Source organism: Triturus cristatus, chromosome 2_1 (genome assembly GCF_964204655.1).
Source record: "Triturus cristatus chromosome 2_1, aTriCri1.1, whole genome shotgun sequence".
Classification (NCBI taxonomy): Eukaryota; Metazoa; Chordata; class Amphibia; order Caudata; family Salamandridae; genus Triturus; species Triturus cristatus.
Genome location: NC_140581.1, coordinates 1,003,707,571 through 1,003,720,925, shown reverse-complemented (window position 1 = coordinate 1,003,720,925; position 13,355 = coordinate 1,003,707,571). Strand labels below are relative to the sequence as shown.

General features: G+C 42.7%; 1 protein-coding gene across 1 annotated transcript in view; it reads left to right on the top strand.

Moving 5' to 3' along the window:
* CNTLN (centlein) overlaps positions 1 to 13,355 on the top strand; it is a 1,182,709-nt gene that overhangs the window by 358,397 nt on the left and 810,957 nt on the right. Inside the window, exon 8 of the mRNA XM_085634784.1 lies at positions 8,408 to 8,570. Coding sequence (XP_085490910.1) covers positions 8,408 to 8,570 — 163 coding nt within the window. The remainder of the gene's footprint in view (positions 1 to 8,407; positions 8,571 to 13,355) is intronic.

The window sequence follows — 13,355 nt, the reverse complement described above, 5'->3', positions numbered from 1 at the left end:
ATGTCATAGAACATCTCATGAGTGATGTAATATGTTAGGTAACTAGCAGTGCCTGGGGAAGGCATGAGTTATAGACGAATGAATGAAGATTTTATTGCACAATTGCTGAAAATCATTTGCAATATTTCCTAAATAAGTAAAACAATTGTTAAAATTTGTTACAGTTCGCACTCTATCATTATGAACAGTACTTGTTCTTCCATAAGGGCTTTTGCTTGTGTGACTCCCGTAAAAATATCTCTTAGCACCCGCTAGTTTAAAAGTTAGTGTCAGTTCCCAGTCTTGATGCCCTCAGGAAGCAAGAAGGAAAAAGGCTGGTACCATCCATTCGAAACACCGAATTGTCTAACAGCCTCGAGGCTTAAAGTGCTGCTGTGCATTTTATAGCATATTGCAGTTTGTGTTGTAGCTGCCTGACAGGCCTCTTCACTACATGCTTACTTGTCGTTCGTGCTAACCGCAATCATGTCGTCAAGCCCTTCTTATTCAGACAGCCGGGCACGCACCTCGGACATATATTTCCCTAATTTGGCCAGTTCAGTTGGTGAGGTGCAACAGAACAGGGCAGATACTGTTTCATTGCATATCCGGACCTCTTTGGAGAGACACATCAGTTTTAACAGCTTTCGACGTTGCTGTAGCAGGCCTGGGCAACAACACACCGGGTGCAGCAGGGTCTCCTCTCTGTACTTGCTAATTGCGCATTTGGTTGTGAGGGCCAAAGATTTCCATCTGGGATTGAGCTCTTTTGTTGGCAGTGGCACAAGCCTGGCCCATTGAATGTCTTTTAAGCACTTGAGTTATAGTTACTTTAAGGTACGAGTTATAGTTACTTGAGATAACTAGGACTGGCAAATTTCAGTCGTTTTTTATTTATATATTTTTATCAGGTATCAGAGCGCTTTACATGAGCACCAGTTTCGTTACAGATGGACACATTCATTTTTGTTAGGCACGGGGAGATTAAGTGATTTGCCCAGAATCACAGGATGGTGAGCGTCGTTGCCGAGGCTCGAACCCGGTTCCCCAGCTTCGAGGTAGACTGTTTTAGCCGTAACGCTACATCCTCTCCCCATTTTGTTAGTTTGAAAGAGTATTTTTTAACTGACCTTTTTGATGAAATATAACGTCCCTTTATCCCTTGTTTTCTCACTGATTTTCTAAGGTTTTTAAATGTAAAGATATTATTCCAATTCCTAACTGTAACATCACTTTAACCTTTGGATTTGTTTTCAGTGAATATCTTTGTTTTAAAAAAAATAATAAAGTAAGGTGTCCATTTCTGTTGAGTGTCGACCCCTCCCCGCTAACTATTTGTTGTTACAATATAAAGGGAGTCATTTTAAGTAAGGCACACCTACTGACTTTGTGAAAGACCTAGTGACTTTGTCAAAGGGTCAGAACGCCAAAATATAAAGAGCGGCCCTATTGCCTTTATCGAGGGGTTAGCACATGAACAAATTATTCTTATTTTGAGTTTTATATAGCGCCAGAATGCAGCCATTTGCGTGGAATAACCTTAGTATTGCTGATGAGTTTATGTGGTTGTCTTCGTATGCTCTCCACGTAAAATAAGAGCATTCCATTTTTATTTAATTTAATAGGACCATCTTTTTTCCTTCTAAATCTTCAGAACGAAATTCTTCCTTACATTTTTGTTTGCCTTTGCACATAGTAAGTTTCCCCCACACCCGCTCGTAGAATTAAAGGGAAAAATAAATAAATAAGTGCTCCCAAAAAATACCATAGTGCATACAACTGCTGTCCTAAACTGGTCGGAGAATCACTTGTGCCCCCATTATTCAGAAGAGCATCAGCACCTGCCTGAAACATTACAGCTGGTGGCAGAAGTTAACCGGAAAGAAATGTTTAGCCAGACTAAACTGGGAGTTGATCTGGGGCTGGAGGTCACTAGACAACAGTCTGGGTCCAGAGTTTACCGGGAGATATTCTGGGGTTGCGGCACAATCCACAGCAATCGGAAACTGTCATATGTTATCTTAATTTAACGGAGATCTGTAAAGCACTTTTTGGCCATTAGTATGGCCTTGCAGCGCTGTCGAATATTTTTTCATCCAGGTCTCAAGAATTCATTAACATACCAGAGTCTGTTGTCTCTGGTCTGTTGGAGGTTGATAATTTTCACTATTATGGCTGGTAGTTGTGTCCTCACTTCTCACCATATCACGAAGAAATCTTGGGTTGGTAGGTCGCGGGTTACGGCGCAGAATACTGCATGAGAGAGTCTCAGGTATATGAACTCATATGCCAGCAACTAAATACAGAACATAGCATTTGGAACTGGTCAACTAAAATTCAAAGCAAAGGACATGAAGAGTCGTGTGTGTGTATAGGCAGTGCTGGTATCAGGGTCCTGATTCTGAGGGTTCGCTAAGAGGTTGACCAACTCAGTACAGGTCAATATGGAGTCAGTCTCTTGTATAGACCTTTACACTTTTAAATCATTATTTTCAGGTGTGTTAGTCCAATTATTATTATTATGTAGAGTTTTATGTAGCACCAGTTATACCTGAAAACATCCACAAGAGGCACACAAAGGGATCCACAAGAGTCACAGCTGAACAACACAGCACTAAGTGGCCACAAACATATATAAAGCAAACCTATTATTTTTGTCAAAAAGTCACTAATAACAATAGTCAAATGTATATTTTGTAAATTCACACATTGCAATTTTTAATAAAAGCCATTATCATAAAATATTTTCAAAAATAACAATTGATGGCTAGAATGCTGAACAATGTCAAACACTCACCCCAAGTACAGAGATCTGGGCCTAAATCCATCGTTTTTAATGCTCAACACATCACTCCAGTTTGGACCCAGCCATATGCAAATCCGTCTAAACCCTGCTCCCCCTTAGACCAGTCCAGTCCAAGTTGCCAGGCCAGGTCTTCCATGGACCAGAAACAAGCATATTAGGACCGGTTTCGGGGTATCACCCCATATAAGCCAGGATTGCCTGAGTCCAGTGGCATGGCGAGCACAGGACCCACGTCTGGAAATCCCCATCCCACTTGGGGTGACAAATACAAAAAGAACAATTGGTGGACGGAATGCTAAACAATGTAAAAAACTCAGCCCCGGTACAGAGATCTGGGCCTAAATCAATCTTTTATTTGCTCACTACACCACCCCAGTTTGGACCCAGCCATATGCAAAGCAGTCTTGATCCTGCTCCCTGGCCAGGTCCTCCTTGGACCGGAAACGAGCATCCTAGAACCGGTTTTGTGGTATCACCCCTCGTCAGCAAGGATAGCCTAAAATATTTTCAGTAAAGCCATTATAAAAATAACATGTCTTTGAGTTTGTTTTTAACAGTTTTCAGGCCACAACATGCAGCCATAGAACCAACCACAAGGGGTTTCTGCCCCCCCAGGCAGAAGAGCACACACATCCAGCTTGGAGTGCTTTAAAAAATATGGTAAGTTCTCCTGGGGAAATGTCTGCGAGTGACTGTTCACCCGTAATCTGATTGCACAGCAATAACGGAAATTATTCACATTACCAAAAACTCAAATAACCTATCTATACAAAGGGTCACCACAATTAAACAATGATGCGGTTGCTCATTTGACAGTACTTTAGCCTTTATTTGGCGGCAACAATTCTTTTGAAATTATACTTGTACGTAAATGTTTTGAACACAATATAACAAAAATTCATATAACACAAGTCTAATTTAAGATGGCACTCGATAGTGGTGATTTTGCTAGTCCGTTTTCTGTGTTGAACAAAGTATAGATTGTGGCGACTTGCCGCTCGCGTTTGTTTGGAGAACTGCAAGAGAGAGCATTTGTTGTGAGACTCGTTCAAGATTCAGACCAGTAAGAAGATGTACATGCAAGTACTAGGTTATTTGAGTTTTTGGTAATGTAAATAACTTTCTTTATTGTTGTGTAATCAGATTATGGGTGAACAGTCAATCGCAGACATTTCTTATTCGAAGGGGCAGGCAACCTCTCTCTGGTGTGCACGCATACAAGCTTAGCGAGTTTGACTTATTGAAATTAAGGTATACATATAGAGGTGTGCGCTAACCCACTTATTCAGTTCAAGTTCTCCTGGGGGGTCATGGATTCAATGACACAGGAGACTTGCTGTGTTTATTTTTATGTGTTGCTGGTGGGCTGTTTCACTCCCTCTAGTCCCCTTCCCCCTCCAACGTTTAAAAAAAAAAAAAGATTTGTGGTGCTCCTGCCTCTTCTAGGGGCATCACCAACATCAAACATTATTTAAAGGAAAACTCATGCAGGGCATATTATAGAGTACTCCCCAGGTAGAGCAGTGAGCATGAAATGAGACGCTACTCTGCTCATTTGACAGTCACAGTTTTTTCTTTTTTTATTTGGGGTGTGGGACTCCCCTTCCCAAGCCTTGAAAGGGCCCCAGGGACCCCATCCCTGGAGTCGATGTTTGATTATTGTGGAGGGGGACTTGGGTCCCCCTTCCCCAATACATCCAGTGTCAATGGGGACCTCCATCCCCCGGGACCATGCAGTTTCCTGCATGCAAGAGCACTGCAGGATGAACTTGACCTCATTGCCCGTACTCTTCCAGGTGGGAAACACAAGATTGCTCCTGCCCGGAAGGAGCAGAGAAAAGCTGCTCCCACCGAGCAGAAGCAAACAGATGTAGCCAGCTCCCGCTGCACCATGATGGGTGAAAGCAGGAGAGCCGGATGGAACATTGGGTTCCCCCTCAAGCCCAATAGGCTGTATTTGCTGTAGGTGTCCCAGGTTGGCACCAGGGCTCCCACGGCATTTCTTAATATGCTGAGGCCCTGAGGATGGGATTCTTTTTTATAATATCGGCCTAGGGCATTCTTCAAGCTTCCGGAGGGAGCCGCACACCCCCCTCCCCTAATAAAATCACACTGCCCCAACATCCCAGTGTCTGGCCCCCCAGGGTCTTACATTTAAAAAGGGCTGGAGACCGCCTTTTGTTTTTAATTCAGTGCTGCATAGCCTCCTCAGATCTGTGGTACTAATAAAAACATAAGTTTTTGGACTGGGTGGCCTAGAGTGGCAGGGTATCTGCCCCCCTATATGTTTTACTTTCATTGTTTCAAGACAGGGGTGAATCCTCGAATCCTAAAATGGCTACCGGGGACCCACCGTGGCATGATATATGCTTATATTTTTAACTTTAATTTCTCACAAACTACTAAACGGACTTGCAACAAATCACAAAAAGCACGCTTTCTGACACATTTCGTATAATTTCTTTCAGACATTTTTACGGTTTTGTGGTTCAATTTCCTATGGAAATTTCCATGAGGAAAACATGTTTGTGACCCCCTTTCTTTCGGCCCCCTCTTGACTGAACACCAAAAAATGCTTTTCCTATGGAAACATGGCCCTACCCAGTGGCGTTATATTTATGTATAAACACATACGTGTAAAGGTATAAATATACATGAACAAAATATATGTATCTACATGGACAGTGAAGTTCTTGAACATAATATTGCTGTACATTGTGAGGATTATGGTAATGTAGGAAAGAGACGACTCTTGACTAATCTTCTGAAGCTGAGATATTTGTCTGTGAATCTTATGTTTGGACAGAGAAAGATTTTCCATCGTGATTTATTTTCTTGCGTGATGGAATTTAGTGGTGTGGTGCTTGTCTATAGCAGAGATTTCTTTGTTGTATGTATTTTGTAATTTACTTCCTGGTGAAAAGTGGTCCTTTGCCTTGTTTTGCTTTGTGGGTGATACAAAGTAACTTGAAGGTGGATCTTCTGGCAACTGGTAACCAGCGTAGGATCTTCAAGGCAGAAGAGATATGCGCATGTGGCTTTAAATGTAGAAGTAGTCTGGCAGCAGAGCTCTGTGTTCTGTTGAATCTTTTCATGCTTGATAAAGATGATGGAGTTGAGATGTGTTGTAGACCACTAGGAGCTTGTGGGGGGAGTCCTAGGTGCAGGATGATGTGTTGCAGTGTTTTTATGATTAGAAAGCTTGACTTTCCTACCTAATTCACTTTGGCATTCATTGACAATTTGGAGTCCAAGGTACTTATGAGGGTTTTTACCCTCCTTGGATATTTTTGGTGGTGGTGGACCTAGATCGTCCGGCTAGGTGCAGATGTGTATGATGTTTCCAGTTGCCACAGGTATTTTTTTCAGTGTTGGATGCTTTCAATTTGAGGTGACTCCATGTCACCCTCTGATCAATGGGCCAGCGGCAACTGAAGATTTTATTGCCCTTGGGGTTTTTCAGTTGAAGAAGAATCAATGTGGTTATAGTAGGTGAACTGATAAAGATTTAAGAATCCTGGTAAGGATTTCATGCAGATGTTGAAAAGCATGGGTGAGATAATAGAGCCTTGAGAGACTTCTGCTTCAGTGGTGTAGGGTTTTGATGAGAAAGGAGTATGGAGTATGTTCTATTGTGTCAGTAGAATGTGGTCCAAGTGAAAGCCATACCCTCTATTTTCGCTTCCTCAAACCTTTGTATGAGTGTGTAATGGTCGACTGTGTTGAAGGCAGGCAAAATATCCAAGAGAAGGAAGTCCACAGCCCTATATGTTCTACTATGTTTCTAAAGGTGTCCCAGATGGAGATAAGGACCGATTCAGTGCCTCCTCCACATCATGATCCTATTTGAAAGTCGGAAAGTAGGGACTTTTCCTAAATGAATTGTGACACCTGGGCCCAGGAATGGTCCGTTTGTTATAGGTCTGTAGTTGTTGGGGTCCAGGTTTGTTTTCTTAAATAACAGGAATTTGTATGTCTTTTTATGTATTCTGTAAAAACTGCTGTCTTGAAGGCGCTGTTAATTAGTGTTATAACTGGGATGGTGGCTGAAGTTGTTAAAATAAAGTTTATAAAAATGTGTGGTAGACAAGGGTCAGGGGGCAACCAGTTGGCCTGCTCACTTGGACAAGATCTCGAAATTCAGATGGGTCTAGTTCTATGTAGGAGTACAGAAGCTGTGGTAACCTACCCTTGGCGTTGTTTGTTAGAAATTAATTAATGCTGTTGGATGATTTGTGTGTTAAGAATCTAACATGACTACTTTGGTTGTCATAATTTGCCAGTTTGTAACAAAAAGCTTGGGAAATGTGATAGGTTACTTTTGTGCGTTTTGGATTGTGAAATTCTGAGTATTTTATAAAAAAAATGATAGGCAAATTTTGTGGGTTTTTTTCATTGCATGTAGTTACTTCTTTCTCTGTATACGTTTTGGGGGTGTTGGGTCTCAATTGGATATTCAATCTGTGCATAGGAATAATCGCTTACATGATTAGTAAATAAAGTGCTACTAGCAAGCGTGCAAAAACAAATTAGCAGGCTCTTTCAGAAAAAAGAAAAGGCATATATATAAGCAAAGAATTAAGAAAATGAATAGAGATTCACAGCTACCAGCAGAAGTAAATGACAAAAGCCTCAATACTGATGAAAGATCCTACAAAATTGGATTATCGAAAACACTGGAAATAACAATTTGACAAAAAATAGCATACTTTAAAGGGGCCACGTCTTGGCGTCCCCTGACGTCCTGGCAGCTTTACAGGACGTTCAGCCCAGACATGCATCAGTCCTCAATACATTTGAAGATGAATAAAAGTAAACATTTGGGAACCTCTCAGTGAACTTGAGAAATAACGCCGGATGTTGGAGATGCAGTTTTCTTCAAGCGGATTCTAATCTCTCTATGACACACCAGTGGAAGGCGATAAAAGCGCTGCAAATTCTGAGTAATACTGGTGCCAGCATGCAAACACATAATTTGTTAACCATTCTGAAGCACCCCATAAGATTGAGACTTTGGGTAGCACATTAATACCAAAAGTATGTACATTCCTTTAGTGCAGAGAACTAAATAGGTCTCATAATAACCAATAACATAGGTTTGTCCTTTCCAGAGCAGAATTATTTCGTTTGTTATCTTATATGGGCGGCAGCAGTTCCATGTACATGCCAATTAGTGCTAATGTGTCTAAAATTACTAATAAATGTAGTAATTTAAATATTTTGGAACTATCCTCGCAGGTGACATCTGGTCACTGCTCTCCCCCTCGTGTGCTACCTTTGCATGTCCTTGGTTGATGCAGGTTGTGTTGTCAGTCAGTATGTTTGGTGAGCTAACTGCTGTAGTTTTAATTCTGAGAACTCTAAGAGCCCCAGGTCTCTAACCCCCATCAGCATCCACTCCATAGCACAAGGCCCACAATGTGGAGTGTTATTGATGCCACAGAGCACCATTCTTCCCCTGCCTTCAGGGAGTGGATTGCTGCCCGCACTTGTCACCAGTTGTGTCATTTCAACGTAAAAGATGGCAGAATTTTACGCTCAAGCTGAAATGTTTTGTCGGAAGGCGAAGGGCAATTGTATTTGGCTTGTGATGCGAGTGCCTTTCTTGCTTGCTTTGCACAGGAAGGAGTTGCAGGAGCTGCAGAATCTTTACAAGCAAAGCACTGAACATGCAGCACAGCAGGCAGAGCTGATCCAGCAGCTCCAGGCTCTCAATATGGACACGCAGAAAGTGCTTCGAAATCAGGAAGAGGCTCACACAGCTGAAGCCTTGTCTTATCAAAAGGTAAGGGGTTTTGGATTCTAGACCATCCTGGAATATTTTGTACCATTTGTTATGTGTCAAATCCCGTGTACCCATTGCTGTGCATTGCGATTAACGCTTGATAGGAGTGCACTTGAGTGCAATGATCACATACAGTGTTCTTCATCGAGGTAAATAAAGTAGTAAAAGCTATAAAACCTTCCCAGTGCTCAAGCAGCCAGCATTTAATCCAACTGCAGGCATCCAGCTGCCGGAATATAGAGGCGGTGGCATGCCGTTGAAGGAGGGTGTTGGGTATTGTCGGGTTGAGTGATACGGTGGGCATCATTGGGTGTCAGTCATACATGAGATTTATTGCACAGAAGGTCCATATAATCTATATTGTGCACACGTGAGAAATTCATGGTTGAAAACATCACAGATGAACAATATAAAAGAATTACATTTTCATGCAGAAGGCACCAAGGGTCCACCACATTAAAGGGATAAAGTGGTGGTGTGCTATAACATAGATTACATGTTATTAGTATCCAACAAATTTCGGGATAAAAAATAAACAGCTATTGCTGAAATGCAAAGTATAATCTACAGTAGCACTCTGTTGAGTCGAAGACCTTTAAGACGAGCCAGGCATATTCATAAGTGACCAAACGCCTGCATGTCCTTTGATTGCCATTCAGCAGTCTAATGGCAGCAATAATAATAATAGTGAAATGCAGTTCAACTCAAACACAAGCAGAGAATGTGTAGATCTCGCATTTAATGGCCTTTGCAGAAGGTGCTTAGTTCTGTGGGAATCCTCTCTACCGTAGCTTTTCATGGAAGAAATACATTTGAAAGGATGCTTTCTAAACTCTTCCAGGTCATCCGGGGAACCGGATTGCTTATCTTACATTATTAGTCTTCCTTATCTTAATTACCCCTAGCAAAAAAAATTACAACAAAAATACCGAAGTAGCTGAGGAGATAAAAATACCAGCCTGCATTCTATGAATGCTTTAATTGTTAAGAATGGCCAAATAAATGTCATATTTCTTTAAAGAGCGGGCAAAGGGTACAAAATGTATATTGGATAAAATCTAAAATAAACAGATTAATAGGTGTCTGATATTAAAAGTTCAACACAGAAGGTCATTTTAAGTATATTAGCAGCAGTTGTATAAAATGAGCAGCCTCGCCACTCGTTTTAACAGCTCTTTGGCTTCCGTGTATAATGAGTAAAGGGATAATAAAAAGCAGCACGAACCCTTTTTTGTCGCTAGTGTTGAGCATACCCGCCTTCCCTTGCTCAAAGTACCTTCCTTTATGTATTTTATCCATAGTATCAAATATTTTCCTCCATCCGGTAGAATGTGAGTTGCTCCTACCCCCAGCCACTGGCTCCACGATTTGAATGTTTTTTGCCGTGTACATTTTGAACATTGCAATAACATTTTTGCCTCCAAGTAGCACGAGAAATTAAATATTGCAATATGGGCCTCTGCCACATAACAAAGTATCTGAGTTAATACCAAAATCAGACAGAAACCCTAGTAGGGGAAAAGAGAGTTCACATTCTTAACAGAGTCAATTTGTTTATGCACCTTTATGCTTGAGCTATTTTTTTTAAAAAATCGGCACTCGGTTGTTTAAACCCTTGAACATCTTTTCTGTCGTTGTGCACCCTAGAAAAGCTATATTTATTTGGCACTTTCAGGGGGGGAAACAACCATTACAACGCGATTAGGAGCCCGCGATGCCATTACTACGAAGCTATTACCATGCATAAACCTTTACCACACATGCCTTAATGACGAATATGCTTTTACCACGCACGCTTTCACAAAGAATTTTGTTCTAAAGGCATGAATGATAAAGGGATATGCGTGTTAATAGCTACGTAGTAACAGCATTGCTAAAAGGAAACTCAAATCACAATAATAATAATGCAGGTAATGGTAATATTCAACACTATAAAAACAATACAGACCCCCCCCCCCGCCCCCACTTATGGGCAGTTCACTTCCGGTCTAATTCCAAAGCTGGTCTCCGGTCATGGTCCAGCCTTTGGTCATGCTGCTCTCCGGTTTTTAGGGCTCAGGGGTTGTCCCAGGGGTTGATGATAGGGTTAGGTGGGCTCGGGAGTCGGACTTAGCGCTCAGATCCGGAGGCGGGACAGCTTTTAGGACTCTAGGTGTTGGATGCTACAGAGATGGTGCGCACCAGTAGCAGAGCCAAGGAGGGTGTGTCCCGGGCCCTGCGGCCGGCCTTTTGGTTCTTGTGATGACCGGCCAACGGGGCTCCCAGGATACGCAGAGCTACTGTGCAGCATTTAATCCGATCACAACGCCTGGTGTGACATTGCCTGATCCCAGACTGTGTGTTTGCCCATTGGGGTGGGAGTGGGGGGGATTCACGACCGGCCTCCACGTTTCTGACGGTGCTGCTTTTCCCCCACTGGCATCATCTGCTCACTGGCTCCTTCCAACGCGGAGCACTGGGGGGGTTCATGGAAGCCCCAGAGGTGTACCACCCTGCAGCTCACAAGGTACCACTGTGAACTTGGCCCGCGGAGCTCTGATGGTGGCACTCATTACTACTAATAACCCCGACTTCCTAAGATGACCCACTCTAAACCCAACCCGGCCATTACCATGCATGCTGAATTTGGATCACGTATATGCCTTTACCAACCATGGCTTTACAACGAAAATTTTGTGGTAAAAGCATGCGTGGTAAAAGAATATGCGTTGCAAAAAAATCGTAGTAAATATCGGCATGGTAATAACGCATGTGTTATATTGACAGCGTAGTAAAGGCATTCGTGGTAATTGCATGTGTGGTTCCGTCATAGAACTCCAGGGCCATGTGTTGGTGCCAACCCTTCAGCTCTACGTCATTGCAGTCTGAATACATAATAAAAAATGTGAAGATATTTTATGTTTTTGAACAAATGTCATAAGTATTTTGTTGCGTTTCTCAAACGGTCATGCATAAATCCAAGGAAAAGTTACCCTGACTATCTGGAGTCTGGAAATACCAAATAGCTAGAGAATTTTGGTCTGCACAATCAATTATATAAAATTGTTGCACAGTCACGTTTTATGGTGCTGTTAATTTGATAGCGGATATCATACAGTAACGAAATGCCTCTTTTTGCATTTCCTCCCCCATTTTTGTTGACTTTTGGACTGGTGTTGCTGGTTTTTTGACTCTGAGTGTACTGAGGCCTGCTAACCAGACCTCAGTGCCAGTGTTCTAACGCCTTTTAAAGTATATGTTTAATTGGCTACCCCCAGTTGGCAGAGGCTGACTTACTTGGTATACTGTACCAAGGGCATGTAAGGCAGTGTCCTCTCAGGACTGCAGCACTGACTGTGCCACACTCTGTAGGGCAAAGTACAAAATGGCTCCCAGCCTCCAACTACAGACTGGAAGGGCAGTGGCAACACTGCCAGTTTGACTTTGCCATTTGAACTAATTGTAAAGCCCCCACTTCCCTTAACAATATATGTAAATCTCCCCTAAGGAAGGCCTATCAAACCCTATGGCAGCGAGCTGTATGAATAGGTCTACTTAGATAGGGACTGTAGGGTGTCAAATTAATTGTGGAATTAAACCCTGCCTGATACTCAAGTCGAATTTAATGTCACTATTAAAGAAATGAAACTTTTAGAATGATGCCACTCTGTGACCCATTTTGTCCAGCGGCCTCACGCTGGCCACCAGACAGCTTTCTGCCCTCCTGGGAAGTTGTGTGAATGACTCCCAGGCTTGGAAACCATAGCAGCCTCCTACAGGAGGAGGTGTTTCCACTCCTTTGCAGGAAGGCACTCAGGGTGTTAACTCGAAAGGAGAGCTTCAAAGGCGAAACCCCCTTTAGTGGGTAAATGGTGGACACACTCTTGAGGGGATGCCCTTTGTTCAAGTAGATGGACTGGCGGCGGGAACAGAGAGGGGAGACCAATGCTCAAACAGGTTTTTCCGTGGGCAAGTAGCCCAGAGGTAGCCACACCTCCAGGGTGGGCTGCCAAGCTCCTAACATCTGAGGAAGGGGTGAGCATCTTGAGAGTGGGCAGAATAGTGCACTCTGGGATTGCTAGATGCACCGCATAGCTGGAATGTTGTCACCAAGAGGGAGGGGACCTGGTAGCTAATTGGCTAATGACTGCATCATCGCCCAGGTCACTTTCTGGTAATAAATATTGCACCCTGAACCGTAGATCACATCGAACTGAAACAAGGACCGCCCTGTTGACCCCTGGACTTGGCAAAGAGTGACTGGATCGTCTTCTGGACTGCACTTGCTGCACCTTGGGCTAGCACAGAGAGGACTGTGGGCCTGGCTTGGGGGAAAGTCATTCCCAAGCCCCAGACCAAAGAAGTGACTCCAAAGCTGAAGTAGCCCAACTCTTGAAGTCAGTAGCCACTTCAGGAGAATCATTACTGACTGCCGCGGGGTGTCTCAATAGACTGTTCTCTTCCAGGGGATCCTCATCATAAGTCACAAGCACTGAATATTCCCGCCCATGCGCGGGGACCCGGGAATCTATAAAAAAATTATATATGAAAACATATATATACAGCTCTATATATCTACATATATTATTTTTTCACATATCAATGCAGCCTCCTATAGGAAACAGCTAATCAATGTACTGAAAAACAGATTTTGCAACCATAGAATGTAGAAAATAGGAGGGCAAGCATCACTTGAGCTCTCTTTAATGAGTAGAAGAAACTCAATCTGTAAAAACAGCAGGCATTGTTAGCCCTTAGGCTGCATTGAAAAACCAATCGCATAGAAAATAAAAGCAATTGTTGGCT